This window comes from Stenella coeruleoalba (assembly GCF_951394435.1).
Source record: "Stenella coeruleoalba genome assembly, chromosome: 19".
Classification (NCBI taxonomy): domain Eukaryota; kingdom Metazoa; phylum Chordata; class Mammalia; order Artiodactyla; family Delphinidae; genus Stenella; species Stenella coeruleoalba.
This window is the reverse complement of record NC_137165.1, coordinates 59,196,163-59,214,054: the sequence shown is the minus strand read 5'-3', so window position 1 is coordinate 59,214,054 and position 17,892 is coordinate 59,196,163. Positions and strand designations below refer to the sequence as shown.

Below are 17,892 nucleotides of genomic sequence, written 5' to 3'. Positions count from 1 at the left end.
AGGTGATTCCGTTTTGTCTCCGCTTTGCTAGGGGTTTCCTTGGATGGCTGTTAGTGGGCGCTTCCGTGGCAGGCACTACGCCGGAGGACCTGGCTTGGAACTTTATGTACATTATCTTGCGTAACTTTTCCGCCATCCCGTGAGATCAGTACAGTCATTTCCCCCTTCACGGCTGAGGAGATGGATGTGCAGTGACGTTGAGAATTGGGAAGGCGTCCTCCCATTTGCCTTACTAACACTTCTCAACTTCTGGTCCTCAGAGCCTGGTGTCAGGATGACTTGGAGTCAGACCCCACCCCAGACTTCCTAAATCAGCATCTCTGGGTGTCCTTCTGGCGGCTCCGTGTACTGAGAAGTTTGCCAACCTCTGTATTAGCCACACTGCCTTTCTGACTCAGGCAGGCATCGCATTTGGGTCCTTTCTGGGAAGGACCCTGTTCCAAGCGTAGGTCGTGGTGAGCCTTCCTCGGCTGCCCTTTTCTCCCTGCATCGTGCAGTGGCATTTTCTTCCGTAGCCAGGGGAGAACGAGCAAAAGCATTTCCATGAATCATCGTTCTGTTTATATTTTGGTTGCTGAGGCTAAATATTTATTGCTTTAAGTAAGAGGTTCTGCCTTAATTAGAGTCATAACTAACCGCAAGTGCGCTGAAATGCGTTTTCATGACCATCAGACTTGCGTTTCTCAACAGAAAGCCAAACGCAATGGACCCTTTTGATGTGCCAGGGCCTCTGATCAAAGTATGAAGGTTGCTCTCAACTAACGAGTAGCTTTTGAAATTAAAAAGTGCCTGTTTGACTTTGTGGACTTAGCTATTGTTCTCACTCACTATAACACGTAGGGTCACATTCACGCTCCGGTGGCGTAAAGTTATAAAGCTGTGGGCCGTATAAAACCTGTCATTAAAAAGCACATAAGCTACAATTAGTTTCAAAACGCACTGTGTCCACCTTCTGACTCTGTTCCTTGCTCTCTTCACCCTCGGCCTGGAACGGCCCGCTCTACACTAACTCACCAGGAGAATTTACAAGATACTGGTATCCAGGCCCCACCCCCGGCCAATTTAAATCACAATTCTCTGGGAAAGGGACCTTGGCCTGGGTACTTCTTAAAAGCTAGTGATTCGAGTATGCATTGGGGATGGGAACCACTGTCCTAAAAAGTCCTAGAAGGTTTAATGGCTGAGGGTACTGGCTGTGTGGTTAGACTTGGATTCAAATCCTGACTCTAGTGTTTCTTTGCTGTGTGACCTTGAGCAAATTACTTAACGTCTCTGAGCTTCAACCTCCTCATCTGAAGAATGAGGATAACAGGGCTTAGCTCACAGAGTTGTCCTGAGGATTAAGGGAGATGACGCCGGGAAGCACTTAGCATTATAGGTGGGTGCACTTAGCTTGGTGCTTAGAAAGGGCTCAGTCAATAGGAGACATTATTGTTACTGTTACTGTTGTGGTTAACGGAGGATGAGTTTCCATCAGTAGGAGCAGGTATCACTGGAGAACATCAGGGGACCAGGGCCAGCTGCTGTGGGTTTCAGTGTTTGCTGGTGCAGATGAACCACAACAAACACGGTTAGATGTTTCTGATAATCAGATGCCTGGTTATCAGGCATCAACCCTGGGGACCCACAGAGAATGCTGGTCGGATCTTTTAAAGTTGGCCCACCCCTAGCAGTGCCAATGAGATACTGGAATTTGGAGTGGGAAGGTGTCCACGCTCTGGGGGATATATTTTTTATAGTTGTTTACCTACACTCTGGACTCTTTTGAGTACAAGCCTTGTGGGCATGGCTGGAATATATAATTGTGTCTTTCTGGTAAAGCCAGAACCCAAGGTACAGCCAGGTGCCAGCTGGCCAGTGTTGACAACATAGAGGAGGGGTTGCTTTCCGCACCCCAAGTGTCCACACCGAGCCGCTTCTCTCAGCCAACATTTTCCTCTCTTTGTCCCAGTTCCTGATTCTCTGCAGGGCACTGTCCACTCTGTTGACGTATACATGTTTTATAACTGGCCGAATTCCTTCTAACCTCTCCAGCTTTCAACTCTCTGATGAAATAAGGCAAACGCATTGACATATTTTTCTCTGAAAACGAATTAGGAAAGTTAATCGTCTGAAAAAGAACGGTACAAAAAGATCATGGCAAATGAGCAGAACCCCTAGTGGTGAAGACCAATTAGCAGATTTATTAATTAGGGGCTAGTGTACCCTTCTGGAAACACCCTGGAGGCGGAAACGCAATCCTGGTGCCGACCCTGTACACTGGCACCTATAGCCCTAACACAGTGCAAGCCCCCAGCCTGGGCCTTCTGGTCGACCCTCAGAACCATTGGCTTGTTTCTTCGAATTGAACCCTTTGCTTTTCCTTAGCATCTGGCCTCAAAGGCTAAGCAAGTTCGTCTGAATTTTGTGCTCCGTGGACTTGCAAATAAATGGACTCCATGTTTTCACCCACCTATTCCCCGAGCTTCCATAGAAACGCCCCTCGTGGGGGGTGGTGGGGACTATCTGCAGAGCTCCCGCACGTGCAGCGTTAGTGCTCCCTCCCCGCTCCTTGGCCTTCAGCTGAAGCGTAAGTCGTGCATTCCAAGGCCACGGGGGAGTGCGATTTATGCTGGCTGTAGCTCTGGAGTCTCTGTTCCATATGCGTGAATAGTTGGGAGTGGGCTCTAGGTGTTTATGGCCGGCGTGGCTCTGGACTGGAAGAAGGTATGTGAGACATCTTGGGCCAAGTCAAAGAGTTTCCCGTTCGGCCCCCCACACAACTCCGCTTGGTTCCGAGAGCCCCACCCCTAAACACAAACGGTCCATAGACACGAGTTGTTTAGTGTATCGTTTCTGACTTCAACCCTTGGGGGGACTCCAAAGCTGGTTATGAGAAAATTCCAAGAATGCCGAGCATTTCTGGTGTCATGTGCTGGGCCAGGGACATCAAAGGTTCCGTTTGCTGCAGGGTGAGCGCAAAGTGACGGCAGCCTCGGTCTTCTCGCCCCCTCCCTCCCCATCGTTGTTTCCGCCAGCCAAACATAAGGATGTTGCATGACCATGGTATGTGTGAGACACACACAGCGTTTGCCTTGGAAAGGCTCTCTACACGCTAACCGTGCGGAATTCCTGGCTCAGCTGGGATGGGGTCGGGGTGTGTGTGGGAGGGACGGGCATGGTCATGGTTAATTCAACGCAACACCTACTCAGGATGTTTCCATAAAGCATGACCTCATCCCTTCCAGCCTGCTGGTCATCGTTACACTGGTGGTCACTTTTGACTTGGTGGTTACAAAAATAATTCCTTTAATTACCCAGTGGAAATTCGTAGATTGCAGTAGATTGTTCTTACCGCCCCCTGAGAGGCAAGAGGTCGGAGCTACCACAACATCGGAAGAGCTCATTCATTCAAAAAAAAAAAAAAAAAAAAGGAAAACAAAAAAGTAAAGCAGAGTGAACAAAATACAACAACAAAACCTATGCCAGATCGGTTGTTGGGCGGATCAAATAACTGTGGGAATTTCCGCCTTTATCTCATTTCAAATAGTTTTATGTTTCCATCCTAAACATGATCTGTAGGAAGACACATTCATTCATTCAACAGATAGTTGTTGAGCGCCTACTACGTCTCGGGTGCACAGGACTGATGCCAGTCCGTAAACAAGCCAGACAGTCTGAAGTGGCCAAAGCGGCATGAAGAAATTAAGTGACGTGATTCCCTAGAGAGGGACGGACACAGCTAGTTGCGCGCGTTGAATCCGGTAAAATAAAAGAACGTATTGAAAGAGATTCACTACATGAATCAGAATAGCTCGTTGCTAAAGGAAGTCATTCCTCTGTTGGAATTATCAGAAGCTCTTAGAGAGTCCCCGTGGAGAAGGACTGTTTTCCCAGAGAACCAACTGTCTCCCCTCTTCTCACAGGGGGAAGTCCAGCCAAGCAGACCACCTGGGAAGGAGGACACCGTGTCCCAGCTCTGGCTTACTGGCCTGGCAGGGTCCCCGTCAACGTCACCAGCACTGCTTTGCTAAGGTACGAGACCCAGATTACCTTCAGATGTAGGAAACAGTCATGGATGCTTGCGTGGCTAGAGACCTCACACGTCACCTGCCCTGGCCAGGTGTCCCCAGATACGTCCCGAACTCAGACTGTAGCAGCGTAGAGCCGCCCGGAGCAACAGTGCGGTGGGACACTTTTCAGGCCGTCCTCTGGGGGGCTGTCTCTGGGAAGAGGGCACTGGGTGGCCGTCAGTGCTGGGTCGTGCTGCTGTGCACTGAGGAGACAGTGGCTGCAGAAAGGCCAGGGGCATCCTCACCACTTGTGGCCTGGGCCAAGCTGACGGGGGTGCGGGAACGGGTCTATTGGGCCTGAAGGATCCCTTCTCTGGGGGTAGGGCAGGTGTCCTGGGGATGGCTCCGTCAAGCATGTCACTGGTCATCAGATAGCACAAGAAAGGGATCTAGATGTTGACGTGCCCCCGAGGGGAGGGAGAAGGAAGCTGGACCCACCGGGCTGGGAAGGAAGGGATGAATCCTTGGGTGAGGGTCTTCTTCCTACCTCTGGCAAAGAAGCTTCTAGAAGGAAGGACGATCGTACACGTGAGCACATCTCGCTATTACTCTGACCTCCTTGTGCAGGCAGGCCCAGGAGGCCCTCTCCTTGGCACAGAACTTGGCTGTGCTGTGCCACCCGGAAAGCAACACCACGCGGCTCTGCAACCGTGACTCATAACGAGGGCTTCTCGCTCACCCGGAGGGCCCGTCCTCTGCGTGGTTCTGCCCTGAATCCATGGACGAGGGGGCCCCTCCGTAGACACAGCTGCTTGCTCACAGGCTCAGAGGTCTTATTCTGGTTAAAGACTAATTTCCTATTTCCAAAGGTCCTTCACCGTTAACCAAGTGGGTTCTGGCCTAGAGAACACAGCCCAGTAGAGGAAAGCAGGCTTCACTGGTTTCCTCTAGCATCCCAGAGGGGAGGTGATGGACAGGAGGCGGGGAGACTGAACCCCGGGGGGAAAGGAAGGGTGAACAGCGGTGACAGCCGAAGTCGGGGGTGAGTAGGCACTGTCCCTGGCAGCCTCTGGGCCCCCGGGAACGCCCGGTCAGCCCCCTACAATCGCGGGTGGGGATGGGGGCGGGGTGCTGCCGGCAGGCGTGACAACAACAGCTCCGGCCGGAGCCTGTGATGTCAGGCTGGCCGGGAAGAGGGCCAGGCGGGCTGCTTTTTATGGGCCCGACTTGCTGCAGTCAGGCCAAGGGTTCACGGGCTGGGCTGGACGTGCCGTCTCTCAAGTGACATCACCGGAAACCAAGCTCGTGCTTCTCAGTTGAGAATGGCGTTCTCACCTTCAGTCAACTACGGCTCCGTGATAAATTGCATCATTTTGTTGATAATTGCGGGCTTCAGAGGTGACAACTGACTTAGGGGATATTTTGGTGAGTGTCCAAAGGAAGCCAGCCTTGGTACGAGGTAACATTTGCTGGGAGTTTTACCAGGACACTCTACCGATGCACCAGGCCAGCCCCTCTTAGGGTATTTTTGGTGTTAAATTAGTCCTGATGGCAGCAGGACGGTCTGTCTCCGTACAGTTCATCCTCTTGCTGTTTTCTCACGTGAATCCATGGAGAGCAAACTTGGGTGGAGCGCCCTGACTGCCAGGACCCCCTCCGGGTCGGCTCTCGGGAGAAGGGTGGTACGACGCGTATTCAAGAAACTGAGGGGAAGAGTGGTACGACGCGTATGCAAGAAGCTGAGGCTCTTATGCTTCATGTTCTTGGAAGCCCAGCCAGGCGCTCCCACGTATTAGGTACTTAATCACCTCTTCTATCACTTAGTCTCCTACTTTCTTCCCCAGAGGATATACATCTCCTTCCAGATCAGAGATAACTCCCTTCAGCCACTCTGAGCTGAGGCCAGGATCTCTTAACCCAATACCCCAGTGCCTAAGGAATTACGGACACCAGAGAGTAGACAAGCTGATACACTCACGTGAATACGGGAAAAGTAGAAAAAGGTGTGTGTTAGGGGCTCGGGGAGAAGGGTCCACGCTAAGCCTATTGGTTACCTTTAGACGTAACTGGTGTGTTAATCGCCAGGTGTGCACCGAGGTGACGTGATAAGATCAAAAGAAAGGTCTTACAGATGCCCTGACCCCAAAGCCCAGCAACACAACTGCAGCATGGGGGAAATTCATTTATTCAACGGAGGTGAATTGTTGGGTCCAGTTATGGGTCAAGCATGGCTCCAGGGACTGTAAGAACGGGCACATCGGACAGGAGGCTTCTGTTGTTGAGGAGCTGACGTCCCTTCGGGAGGGCAGCACGTCTGAAAAGGGCCTGGTGATTTGATCCTAAAACTCTAAAGCGGGGTATCTCAACCTTGGCACTGCTGACATTTTGGGCTGGACCGTTCTTTGGGGTGGAGGGTGTCCTGGGCGTTTAAGGATGTTTACTAGCACCCCTGGCCTCCACCCACTGGATGCCCATGGCTTCCCCAGCCCCAGTTGTGACGACCAGAATGTCCCCGGGCAGCTCCAAGTGTCCCCTGGGGAGGACAGACTCATGTCGGTTGAGAATCACAGCTCTCAAGTGATTTCTCTTGGTCATGTACAAAAAGGGGGGGGGGTCTGCTCTGCATCTGAGCTGGGAGGCCCCCATCTCTGCTCAGAACGGAGGAACGCTCCCTTGGAGATTCTTGGGGCAAGCCTACAGTGGCTAGAAGGGGAGGGGAGGGCTTGCAATAATCTCATCTGAAAAACAGCTAAAGGTCTGTTTCGCCCGGAAAGCGGATGACCCGCTGGGGGACCCCGAGGCTGTCTTCCCATATCCCAAAGGCAGGCAGTTATGTGCAGGGGGATTCGGCTGGTTCTGGGCTGTCTTTAGGCACAGAACTGAGTCCCGGAAGTAGGATCTGCAAAGAGGTGATGCTCACGTCGGTGTCCTGTGGGTTGGGTGTCACCGCCCCCCCGGGCGAGGCCCAGCCGCGCATCTCCTTTCAAGGCCCGCCCCCCACTGCTTTCCCGTATCTGGCAGTGGGTTATGGGGGAAGATGGGCAGCGGACCCTCCCTCACCCGCACTGCTGCGGCACTCTGCTGTGTAACGGACGTGCGCGCTTCGGTGTTGGGTCTTCCTGGTGCTGTGGGCCCCCCGTGCTCCCTGCAAAGTTGCTGCCGGGCCCTGCTGGTCTCCAAGGGGGACCTGCAGCCTCTCCAGTCTCCACCGAGGGACTTAGGCCAGGAAGGGGTGGGCGCCTAGCTTTCCCCAGAGATAACGCGAGCGAGTTTCCCGCAGGAAGGAACTTACAGCCAGAGGCCAGAGAGCTCGCTCGCCACATCCAGGAGCGTTCCCACTCTTCCACGGTCTGGAAGGGTTCTGCTCTGCTCTCGCTCCCTCTAGGCCCAGAGTCCAGGCCCACGCACCCCAGCCTACACTCCAGCAGCCCTGGCCCTTCTCACTTCCCGTCTTCAGATCACACTGGCCACTTCCCGGATGTAATGTCCGCGCTTCTAGGAAGCAGCCTCCCTTCCGCCCGCGGCACCCCAGCAAGCGCCCCAGTGCCATTGACACGTGCCCTGAGATCCAGGCCAGCCCCCCGCAGCCCTGCAGCTCCCCGCATCCTCCTCGCGATTGCCCAGTCCCCACACGCAGGTTCTGTTGGCAATTCCTCGGACAAAAACACAGATATGCACGCTGCCTCTGAACAGTCTTCAGCGCCTTGGGCTGGCTGAAGCGGCATGAAGAAAATCTTCTCACGTGGGCAACAGAACCTGCAGTGTGTGCCCGCTGGAGCCGACCCACTCGGGGCTCTCTTCTGGGTCGCCGTGCCTGCCCGTCCGCGAGCAGGCTCTCGACGGCCCGTCTCGTAACCGAGGCCTCCAGAACCCAAGGCCGATTTGCCCATCGGGGCTGGAGGCGCGGTGCTGGGGGCACACGACCTTTTCATTTTCTTTGAAACCAGAAGAAAAAACAAAAACTTTTAGGTTGAAGAAAAATGGCTTCATATCTCCTCTTTATATATTTATATAATCTTTATGTCAACAGAATTGTAAAATATAATTTTGAGTATTTTATATGGAATAAGGAACCACAAAGGCAAACGGACTGAGGTTCCATGAAAGTCAGAATGCGCCTTCCCAGGTATTAGAATGAACTGTGGAAATTTGAAAATTAGGTTTGGGGTTTTTTGGTCTCTTTCCCCAAGGTTTCCAAGACTCCCGGGACCAATTCCTTAGGGAGGGTTTGGAGTAGCGGGGTCCCTTTGGTAGCCTTTGCAGGACTGATGCTTTCTCCAAGTTCACGCAGGGGCCCAGGGTCTGGGGCTCTGTGTCCCGGGAGGATCTCCCTCCTCCAGGGCTCCCCTCGGGGGCTTGTTTTCCTCCTTTACGTAAGGAAGGACTCTTTGGTAGCCTGAGCTTGGACTGGCAAGTCCTGGAGATGCAGAAGCTTTTGTCGCGGACCCGAGCTTTCCTCTGTGCTCTGGAGGTTCCTGCCCGATTCTGAGCCACTGGGACTCCATGAACGTTAGACTCTGCTGTATAATGAGGGTGCTAAGCCTCACGATGACGGAGGGGGGAATGAGACGGGAAAAGAAAATGTGCCGCACACCCCCAAATCTAAGGCAGACCCCGTTCTTCTGCCACTGACCTGACTCCTCTGGGGGGCACGCCTCTCTTAGGGGTGCAACGGAGAGAAAACCCCAAACAGCAGTGCCGGCCACCCCGGCCTCTTCAGCCTGCACTGCAGTCCGCCGGGCTGCCTGATTCCTGGCAGGGGCCTTGGACTCTGGACAGGTTTCTGGACCGTTCTGTGCTCCGCAAGGGCTTACTGTGCACTTCCTGTACTTGCACGCGCGCGGGGTGCCAGCCCCTGGAGCGCACATCGCGAGAGATAAGCCTCCGGCTCTCTGAACCGTGGAAGCCAGAGGCAGACCAGAGACGCTCTGTACCGTAGCCGAGGGAGAGATCCTGCTCGGGGCTGTAGACAGAGCCCTGGAGCAGAGGAGGAGGGGAGGCGGGCACGTGGCAGTTCCCTTCCGCGGCCCATCTTGGGGGGCGAGCCTCCGCTCCCGGGACTCTGGGCTGGGGAAGCAGCAGGTGGGGCCTGGAGGCCTCCCAATGAGCCCAGCCTCAGGTGGACCCTCTTTCCCGAGATGTCCAGCCTCGTGCGGGCCTGGCCCTCCGGTTCTGTCGAGTCCCACCGACTCTCCGTTAGCCTGGCCCTCAGATAAACAGCTCTGTTCTTGCCGAAGAGTTTTTGTCTGACCTGAGCACAGCAGGCTGGAGGGAGATGTGCCCTAGAGCAGAGGGAAATGGTACCACGTGACTTCAAAGAAAATCAAATTCACAAAATCCACCAACGTGTTCACAGTGGCTGCCTTCGGGCGGGGGGCTGTGTGTGTGCTGCTGCTTCGTATTTCTGGATGTCATCCTATTTGCCCACCCTGAACACTGACTATTTTGTAACAGGAATAACAGAGCTAAATGAAAGCGGATGGAATGTGTCACCCATGACGGCATTCTAGACAAAGACTAGCTATTTGCGACACGGAGACCCAGGGTGGGAAAAATGAAGTAAATGTTCTCTTGCAGACACCTGTCACACACTGTTCCCTCTCAGCGGGTGGCGGTGGCCTAGGTGGTGACAGGTAGAGCCCCTTGGTTCTTCTTTTTTTTTTTAACTTTTATTTTTAAATTAATTTTATATTGGAGTAGAGTTGATTTACAATGTTGTGTTAGTTTCAGGTGTACAGCAAAGCGAATCAATTATACATATACATATATCCACTCCTTTTTAGATTTTTTTCGCATTTAGGTCACCACAGAGCATGGAGTAGGTTCTCATTAGTTATCTGTTTTATACATAGTGGTGTGTATATGTCAATCCCAATCTCCCATTTCATCCCACCACCCCCCTTTCCCCCCTCGGTAACCATAAGTTTGTTCTCTACATCTGTGACTTTATTTCTGCTTTGCCGATAAGTTCATCTGTACCATTTTTCTAGATTTTCTAGATGTAAGCAATATTATACGATATTTGTTTTTCTCTTTCTGACTTACTTCACTCTGTATGACAGTCTCTAGGTCCATCCATGTCTCTGCAAATGGCACTATTTCATTCCTTTTTATTACAGCCCCCTAGTTCTTAGGTAGGTCTGCAGGGGTGTCCCTGTGAGTGACTGTAACACAGACATCCAGTGAGCTCTCTGAGTGCCAGGCCCTCTACGCGTATGACCTGCGTCTTTCATCCACACTGCCGCCCAGCGAGGCAGGTACTGTTGTTATTGCCCTTTTTATTTTTATTTTTTTGGCCACACTGCGAGGCTTGCTGGATCTTAGCTCCCTGGCCAGGGGTTGAACCCGTGCCCCCTGCAGTGGAAGTGCGGAGTCCTAACCACTGGACCGCCAGGGAAGTCCCCTATCATGCCCATTTTAGAGAGCAGAAAACTGAGGGCTAGACAGATAGATGGCCGAGCTGAGATCTGAGCCCAGGCAACACCTGGCTGCAGAGCCTGGGTGCTGCTCCTGTAGGAAATCCAGGTGGGGCTTGAAGGCAGGACAGGAGGCAGAGGGGGCGGGCTGTATGGGAGGCTGCCGGGGCTCCGTCTGGGCCGGGCTGGGCTGGGCGGCTCTTGACCCCAGCGCGGCCGGGGAGAGAGCCTGCGGACAGCTGGGGCCAACACTGTCTTGATCTTCCTGCAGCGTGCTGGACATCTTCCCCACCGTGGTGGCCCTGGCTGGGGCCAGCCTGCCCCAAGGCCGACACTTTGACGGTCTGGATGCCTCGGAGGTGCTGTTCGGCAGGGCGCAGGCTGGGCACAGGGTAAGTGGAGGTGGTGCGTGTCCCACCTGGGCTCCTCCAGAGGTGGGGCCCCTGCCCCCTATCGGGGTCTGGCTGCCTCTGCCCAAACAGAACCACCGTCAGAAGGTGCCTGCAGTGGCCCCTGGAGATCCAGTTTGTCGGCCGCCGAGGGGTGATTCCTCTGAGAGGAACCTGTCCTTCCTCCCCCTCTCCTTCCTGAGTCAGCCCAGTTCCTCAGCCCAGATTTCTGCGCAGCAGTTTTGGTGTAGGGTGGGCGTCCACTGGGGCTTATTCCCTATACCGAATGACTTTTTTTCCCCTCACCATCGTTTAATTTTCTGACATGGCCTAGGCACGCGGCACATTTTTGTTGGATGGGGTGCATGACCTGTGTCTGTGAGTTGTGTATCGTGGGGTTCCCCGGCCAGAACGGAAGCTTCCCAAGGTCAGGGAGCTCACCATGGAATTCTCAGAACACCTAACACAGGGTCTGGCGTCCGGCCAGCGTGCAATAAACGAGGACTGGATGAATAAACAAATGAAGGATAGATGCCCTGGGTGGCAGGGCCGGTCCTCGAGGACTCAGCACACACACGGCTCTCCAGCCCCCAGGGTCCCCTCTTCGGGGTGCTCTGAAGCGCTCGGTGGCAGCGACAGCCAGGAAATGTCGGGCCGGATGGCCTTTCCCTGCCTTTCTGTGTGTTTTACTTTTGCCAAAAGGAAGAGGAAGGGGGAGGAGGAAGGAGGCCGGCGGAACCCGGAGCTCTTTCTGGAAGGCCCCGTGAGCCCGGCTCCTCAGTTAGGGACCCACACATCAAAGGGTTTATTTCTGGCTTTACTGCGGGTCACATGGAAGTGAGTCAAATGTCCTGGGGCAGTTCCTGAAGCTGCCCTTCCCCACGGCCGGCACACTGGTCCTGAGCGGGCACCAGGGCTTCTTGACCATGCTCGGAGTGGCCTCTAGACCAGGACGGCTGCTCCCGGCCTATCCGACCCCCTGGAGCTGCAGACCCTTCCAGGCCGAGCCCTGCTCCCGCAGGACAGCCAAGCAGGAAGGTGGCTTCCGCCTCTGGCTGGGAGTTCGCAGTATGTGACCCTGGGGGGTTATCGACGACGTCAGCGGAGAGATGCTCCCGCGTGTTTATGACCACGGCCGCGCACAGAATGATCGGGGTCACCAGGAAGCGCTTCAAGGACTGGGGGCGCCTTGACGCTGTCCGTCCACAGGGGGAGGCCAGCTCCCGGGCGCGGAACTTCCGTTTCCAGACGGCGGAGGGCTCGCCGCTTTTCTCAAGCTGCTGCTTTCCGCGCACCCACGGAGGCCCCGCTTCAGGGCTTCGCGGTTGCTGGTCTGGGCCCCCAGGGGGCTGGGCCCAGGGACCGGCAGGAGAGGCTGATACGAGCCGCAACACCGGCTGGGGTTTTCGTGGGGACGTGTGATGTGTGTGGGCTGCCCCGTGTCCCGGGAGGGGACAGCTGCCACTCGCTGCTCGCCCAGAGCTCTGGTGGCACCTTCCAGGGTAGAGGCACGTGGGCGCTGGCACCTGTGGGCCCGGCCCAGCGCCCCAGAGGACTGGGCTCCTGCAGCGTAAGTCCAGACACCTTAGGGCTCAACGTAGGCCGCCGCTGGCCCCAGATTCAGCCGCTGCGGAGACCGGAGTACATTGTCTCGAGTCTGCTGATGGAGGGCCAGGAGTGAAAAATATATGAGTGACTGTAGAAATATACATACCTATGCACACATATACACGTGGGTACACACGCACGTGCACGTATCCGCGTGCTTTTTGCTTTTGGGTTTTGGTTTTTGGTGCAGCGTACAGGACCTTAGTCCCCGACCAGGGATCAAACCTGGCGCCCCCAGAGTTGAAGCGTGGAGTCTTAACCACTGGACCGCCAGGGAAGTCCCTTGTTTTGGTTTTGGTCTTCAGTAATCATTTATTGAGTAACTATCACGTGCAAGGCACCGTATCATTCTGGGGCATCCAACTGTGTATAACAGCCTTAAAGGTTAGATCTGAACATTGCCACCTGTTTGGAACACTCCTTAATACTCCAATTAGAATATATTGATTAGTTCCCACAGCATACACATATATATGTTAATAAACACAGCTGTGTTCACCCTTAGGTCTATGCTGGGCTTACAAGATTCGAGTATGGGTTGGTTTAGAAAACCATTCCAGTTTCAAGAAGCTCAAAGTAACTCCTAGACCGTCATCTCAAAACAATATGCAAAAAGTCTCAGCGGTTGGGTTCTTCCCTATTTTGCAAACGAGTAACGGAAAGTCGAAGAGCTGAAGCAACCTAGGGCCACGTAAGCCCTGGCACCCTCCCCAGGTCCTGTGTCGAGAGGTTTACAGGCAAATGCTGCGCTATAGGTCTTCCTGCTGTGAGCGGTCTCACCACCCACTTCATGGACAGCTAGCGTCACTGATGCCATGTCGTGTATTCCTGCACCTGCAGACCCTTCTGCTTCTGATCTAGAGGGGTCTGTGTCCAGGCAACGAGGGCAACCACAAAGGGGGAGAGGGGAGCGGGCAGGAGAGGGTGCACAGCCTGGGGGCAGGCATCCCACTCTAGGCTCGCCTGCTTCCTGGATGGAATTTGGAGGTTGCAGCATCACTGCTGGTCAAGTCCTACCTCAGCCCCAGGTTGCCATGACCAAGTCCAGAAGTTGTCAGCCGAGGGAAGGCTTCTTAATGGCTCTGCATCTGTCCTGTCACGACCAGTCTGGGGCTGTGTAGTCATACAATGCTTGGTCCATCCCTGGAGACCATACATTGTAGAAACGGAAGTCGGGTCTTGGTCTCTGCACCGCTGATCACTTCTCTTAGGGATAAGGGAGGCCCCCTAGTGGCAAAAGATGCTGTCTGGAGCGGCTGGCGCGAGGCTGACGGCTTTTGGAGACCTGGGTCTGTGCACCCAGACCTGAAGGGGTGGGAGACCCCTCCTTCTGGGGAGGCTACCCAGGCACCAGCCTCCAGAGAGGTAAGGAGCCGCTCCCTGGTTGAAAAAGCAAAACAAAAGAAAACAAAGCAAACAGGTAAGAAAGGCAACCAAGAAGATGCAACGTGTTTGCAGAAGATAAAGTTATCTTTGCAATTCGGACCGGGTGTCCTCTGGAGAGGAAATGTCTTCAGCTGTGATTCATGTGTAAATTTGCCAACCTGCTTCCTATGTTGATATAAACAAGAACGCCACCATCAGTCTGCTCAGAGGGGAAAAGCGGGGCACATACGAGTTCTCCAAGATCCATCCGCCCTCCCGAGAGCAAGCCATTTTGCTTGCTCTTGGATTCTGGAAGTGGCGCCTGGTGACACCAAATGAATGTCCTGCACACGGCAGCCGCCGCTTACGGAATTTCTGTTTCTGTTACTGAGCCATAATGTCAATGGCTCGAACCCGCGGGCCTGGGCTCCCATCTCCTGGATGTCTGAGTACATCCTAGATCTGTTGACAATAGATTTCCCAAGTCCCCCACTTCCTGCCCTCTCCAGAAGGAAACAAAACAGCCTCCTGTGGTGAGAGGCTTGGCTTCCTTCAGGGTTGGAAGAAGTGAGGGTTTTGAGTTACGACTTCTCTTCCTGTTTGGAAGGAGCCTGCTGTCATCACGCCGGCTGGGGACCTGGCAGGCCCTGTCACGAGAGCACGGAAGCAGCAGGTGTGGGAGGAGCCCCACCCTCGCTGGCATCCTTTCAGAGCCGGGAAACTTGGGGGGACAGCTGTTTACCGCTCCAACAGATGTTTCTCATTTTTTTTTTTTTTTAGCTCCATGGAAACTTTGAATCACGTAAGCGCCTTTCCAGTGATATATATCGGTCATGATTCACACCAAGGCGGTCTCACGTTTCCAGCCCAAAGCCACCAATTGCCAAGGATGCTGGTCTTTTATTTTCTATCAAACCTTGTCCTTGGGAACCCTGAACTAGGTGTTTCCATTCTGAAGGGTGATTCTTTTTATTTTTGGGGGGGGGGGGCACGCCACTTGGCTTGCAGGACCTTAGTTCCCCGACCAGGGATCGAACCCGTGCCCCCTGCAGTGGAAGCGCGGAGTTGGGGGGTGATTCTGTCATTGATGCCTTGCTCGGTCTGAGTGCGGCAGGACGGAGTCAAAGGTGATCTGTGTTTGGAGGGAAGGCCGTGCACGGTTCTGGAGAAGTCACACGGAGACGCCCTCACGTGAGAGTTGGAGTCGACTGGATGCTGAAGAAGCTGTTTTCCAAAGAGATCCAAGGCTCACCACCGATCTGTGTCAGGCTCCCTGGGAATATTTCTAAAACATGCAGATCCCAGGCCCCGTCTTGACCCTGAGGGGTGGGGCTCAGGCAGGGGCCAGCCTCCTGGGTGGGTGACCCCTGCTGTCACAGAGGGACCCGCACTTAGAAGGACCCTGTGCTTGCTTTAGAGCACACGTGCTGTGGCCACCTTGAAATTCTTAATTGTGTGTGTGTGTGTGTGTGTGGGGTGGGTAGTAATTAAAAGAAAACAGCTTTTTAAGAAATTTATTTTGGGACTTCCCTGGTGGCACAGTGGTTAAGAATCCTCCTGCCAGTGCAGGGGACGTGGGTTCGAGCCCTGGTCCGGGAAGATCTCACATGCCGCGGAGTAACCAAGCCCGTGCGCTGCAACTATTGAGCCTGCGCTCTAGAGCCTGCGAGCCGTAACTACTGAGCCCGCGAGCTATAACTACTGAGCCCATGTGCCACAACTACTGAAACCCATGCACCTAGAGCCTGTGCTCCACAACAAGAGAAGCCACCGCAATGAGAAGCCCGCACACCGCAATGATGAGTAGCCCCCGCTCACCGCAACTAGAGAAAGCCTGCGTGCAGCAACGAAGACCCAACGCAGCCAAAAATAAATGAAGAAATGAAGAAAATTTTTTTTAAAAAAGGAAATTTATTTTGCTGAAGTATAGTTGATGTACAATGTTGGGTTAATTTCTGCTGCACAGCAAAGTGATTCGGTTATACACATATATACATTCTTTTTCATATTCTTTTCCATTATGGTTTGTTACAGGATATTTATTATAATTCCTTGTGCTATACAGTTGAAATTCTTAATTTTTGGACAAGGTTTCTCTCATTCTCATCTTGCACTGGACTCTGCAGATGACATGGCTAGTACTGGGCCTAGGAATCCAAGCAGAGCTGTAACCCACTCCGATTAATTGACTAGCAAAAGAGCTCTTTCACACAGGCTCCCGGGAGTTGGATGGTGTGGACCACAGGCCTGCGTCTGTGTTTGGGGCTGGGCTGGGTGTCAGGGGGTGGGTTTGGCGGGTGATGGGGAACAGGGACCACGACAAAGAAAGTAATGCTGAGACTTCTCTGGCGGTCCAGTGGTTAAGACTCTGCGCTTCCAATGGAACTAAGATCCATTGGGAAAAGCAAAAAGAAACTAAGACTCTGCGCTTCCAATGGAACTAAGATCCATTGGGAAAAGCAAAAAGAAAGTAATGCTTTCCAGGGAGCCTCTAGCATGGTTTTCTTGTCTGTAAGCCCTGCCCCCCTTTCCCAGGTGCTGTTTCACCCCAACAGTGGGGCGGCCGGAGAGGATGGAGCCCTTCAGACTGTCCGCGTGGAGCGGTACAAGGCCTTCTTCGTCACTGGTGAGTTACTGAGGGGCCCCGTCCCACCCGGACTCTCGCTCAAGCCTCCAGGATGATGCGGGCTGCCCCCTTTCAGGGTGCTCTCAGCATCTCCGATGGTGCCGCCCCAAACCCGGGCCCAGGAGGAGGGCTCAACACGCAAGGGCCCTGCCCAGGCCCTCTGCACCTACAGGTACGCTAATAAGGCCTTTCTGCCGTTCGCCTAGATCTCCAGCCAGCTCAGAGCTGGTCCAGCACATCCACACTGTCCACTTTTTCACGTGAAAAACATTTCATCCCACGGTTATGCTTTCAATGCCAGTCTGGCTGAACATTCAGTGGGAGCTTAGAGATGTTTTGAAGCAAGAGACTGTTTCAGAAAATAGATGTTAGAGGTCTATTTAGCAAAGCCAAGCCTCTCTCCTACTTGGCTCACCCTGTGACCATCTTAAACGTATATTTTAGAAGGGTGATAGCATGGTTCTCAAAGTCTTGCCGTGGCTTTTTGCTTCCAAGTGAATTCGGACTCCCTCCACCCTGGGTCCCTGTACTTTCCTAGTCTTAGTTCTCCAAGAGCGACGGTCCTTCTCCTTGGCCTCCAGGTTAAACTCCCTCTCGGCTTTTAAGGCCACCTGGATTGAGAACTGCTTCTCATCCTCCCAGCTGGGTAGGACATGGAGAACTCCGGTACTTACCACATTCTGCCGTATACGCCAGTTATTTAAGTGCATCTTTTCTTTCTTCTGGTAGCTTTAAGCTCTCTAAACTCAGCCTCTGTAAGCTCTTTAATCGTTGTTGTCTTGACATGCTCGGCACAGAATCTTGCATCTGGTAGGAACCCTAACACTTTTTTTTAATGAATGAAAAACAAGCTCCCCCCCCACGCACCCCCCCCCAAAAAAAACCCTAACCCAAATCTGGGATCTGGTGTGGGTTCCAATTTGATTCACTTATTTTTTTTTTAACTCAATTTCTTTTTTAAAAAATGAGTTTATTTATTTATTTTATTTATTTATTTTTGGCTGCGTTGGGTCTTCATTGCTACGCGCGGGCTTTCTCTAGTTGCAGCAAGCAGGCGTTACTCTTCGTTGCGGTGCGCGGGCTTCTCATAGGGGTGGCTTCTCTTGTTGCGGAGCACGGGCTCTAAGCGCATGGGCTTCAGTAGTTGTGGCTCTCGGTCTCTAGAGCTCAGGCTCAGTAGTTGCGGCACACGGGCTTGGTTGCTCCGTGGCATGTGGGATCTTCCCGGACCAGGGCTCGAACCTGTGTCCCCTGCGTTGGCAGGCGGATTCTTAACCACTGCGCCACCAGGGAAGTCCTGATTCAGTTATTTAAAGTTAGAGCTTTCCAAAGAATTATATAATAAAGAACAAAAATTTATTTGCCCTGAGGGTGAATAAGTGACCCCAAAGAAAATGTGGCATAAAAACAAAACAAGTTCTTTGAGTTCATCACTTGAAAGATATTAAAAACGCCACAAGAATCTTCGACTTTCCAAGACCTAAAATGCAAACCAG

The 17,892-nt window shown here is 53.3% G+C and overlaps 2 protein-coding genes across 6 annotated transcripts in view; one reads left to right on the top strand and one right to left on the bottom strand.

Moving 5' to 3' along the window:
• ARSG (arylsulfatase G) overlaps positions 1-17,892 on the top strand; it is a 116,383-nt gene that overhangs the window by 92,236 nt on the left and 6,255 nt on the right. For 4 of the 5 annotated variants that reach the window (XM_079904200.1, XM_079904198.1, XM_079904199.1 and 1 more), the window contains 3 exons: positions 3,906-4,014; positions 10,680-10,800; positions 16,306-16,396. In XM_079904200.1, the coding sequence (XP_079760326.1) occupies positions 3,906-4,014; positions 10,680-10,800; positions 16,306-16,396 (321 nt within the window). Of the gene's footprint in view, positions 1-3,905; positions 4,015-10,679; positions 10,801-16,305; positions 16,397-16,472; positions 16,569-17,892 lie in introns of all 5 variants that reach the window. The other variant, XM_079904202.1, reaches the window with a different exon arrangement.
• Positions 17,260-17,892, bottom strand: part of WIPI1 (WD repeat domain, phosphoinositide interacting 1) — a 37,384-nt gene continuing 36,751 nt past the window's right edge. The window contains exon 13 of the mRNA XM_079904204.1: positions 17,260-17,876. Within this exon, the coding sequence (XP_079760330.1) occupies positions 17,841-17,876 (36 nt within the window). The 3' untranslated portion in view covers positions 17,260-17,840. The remainder of the gene's footprint in view (positions 17,877-17,892) is intronic.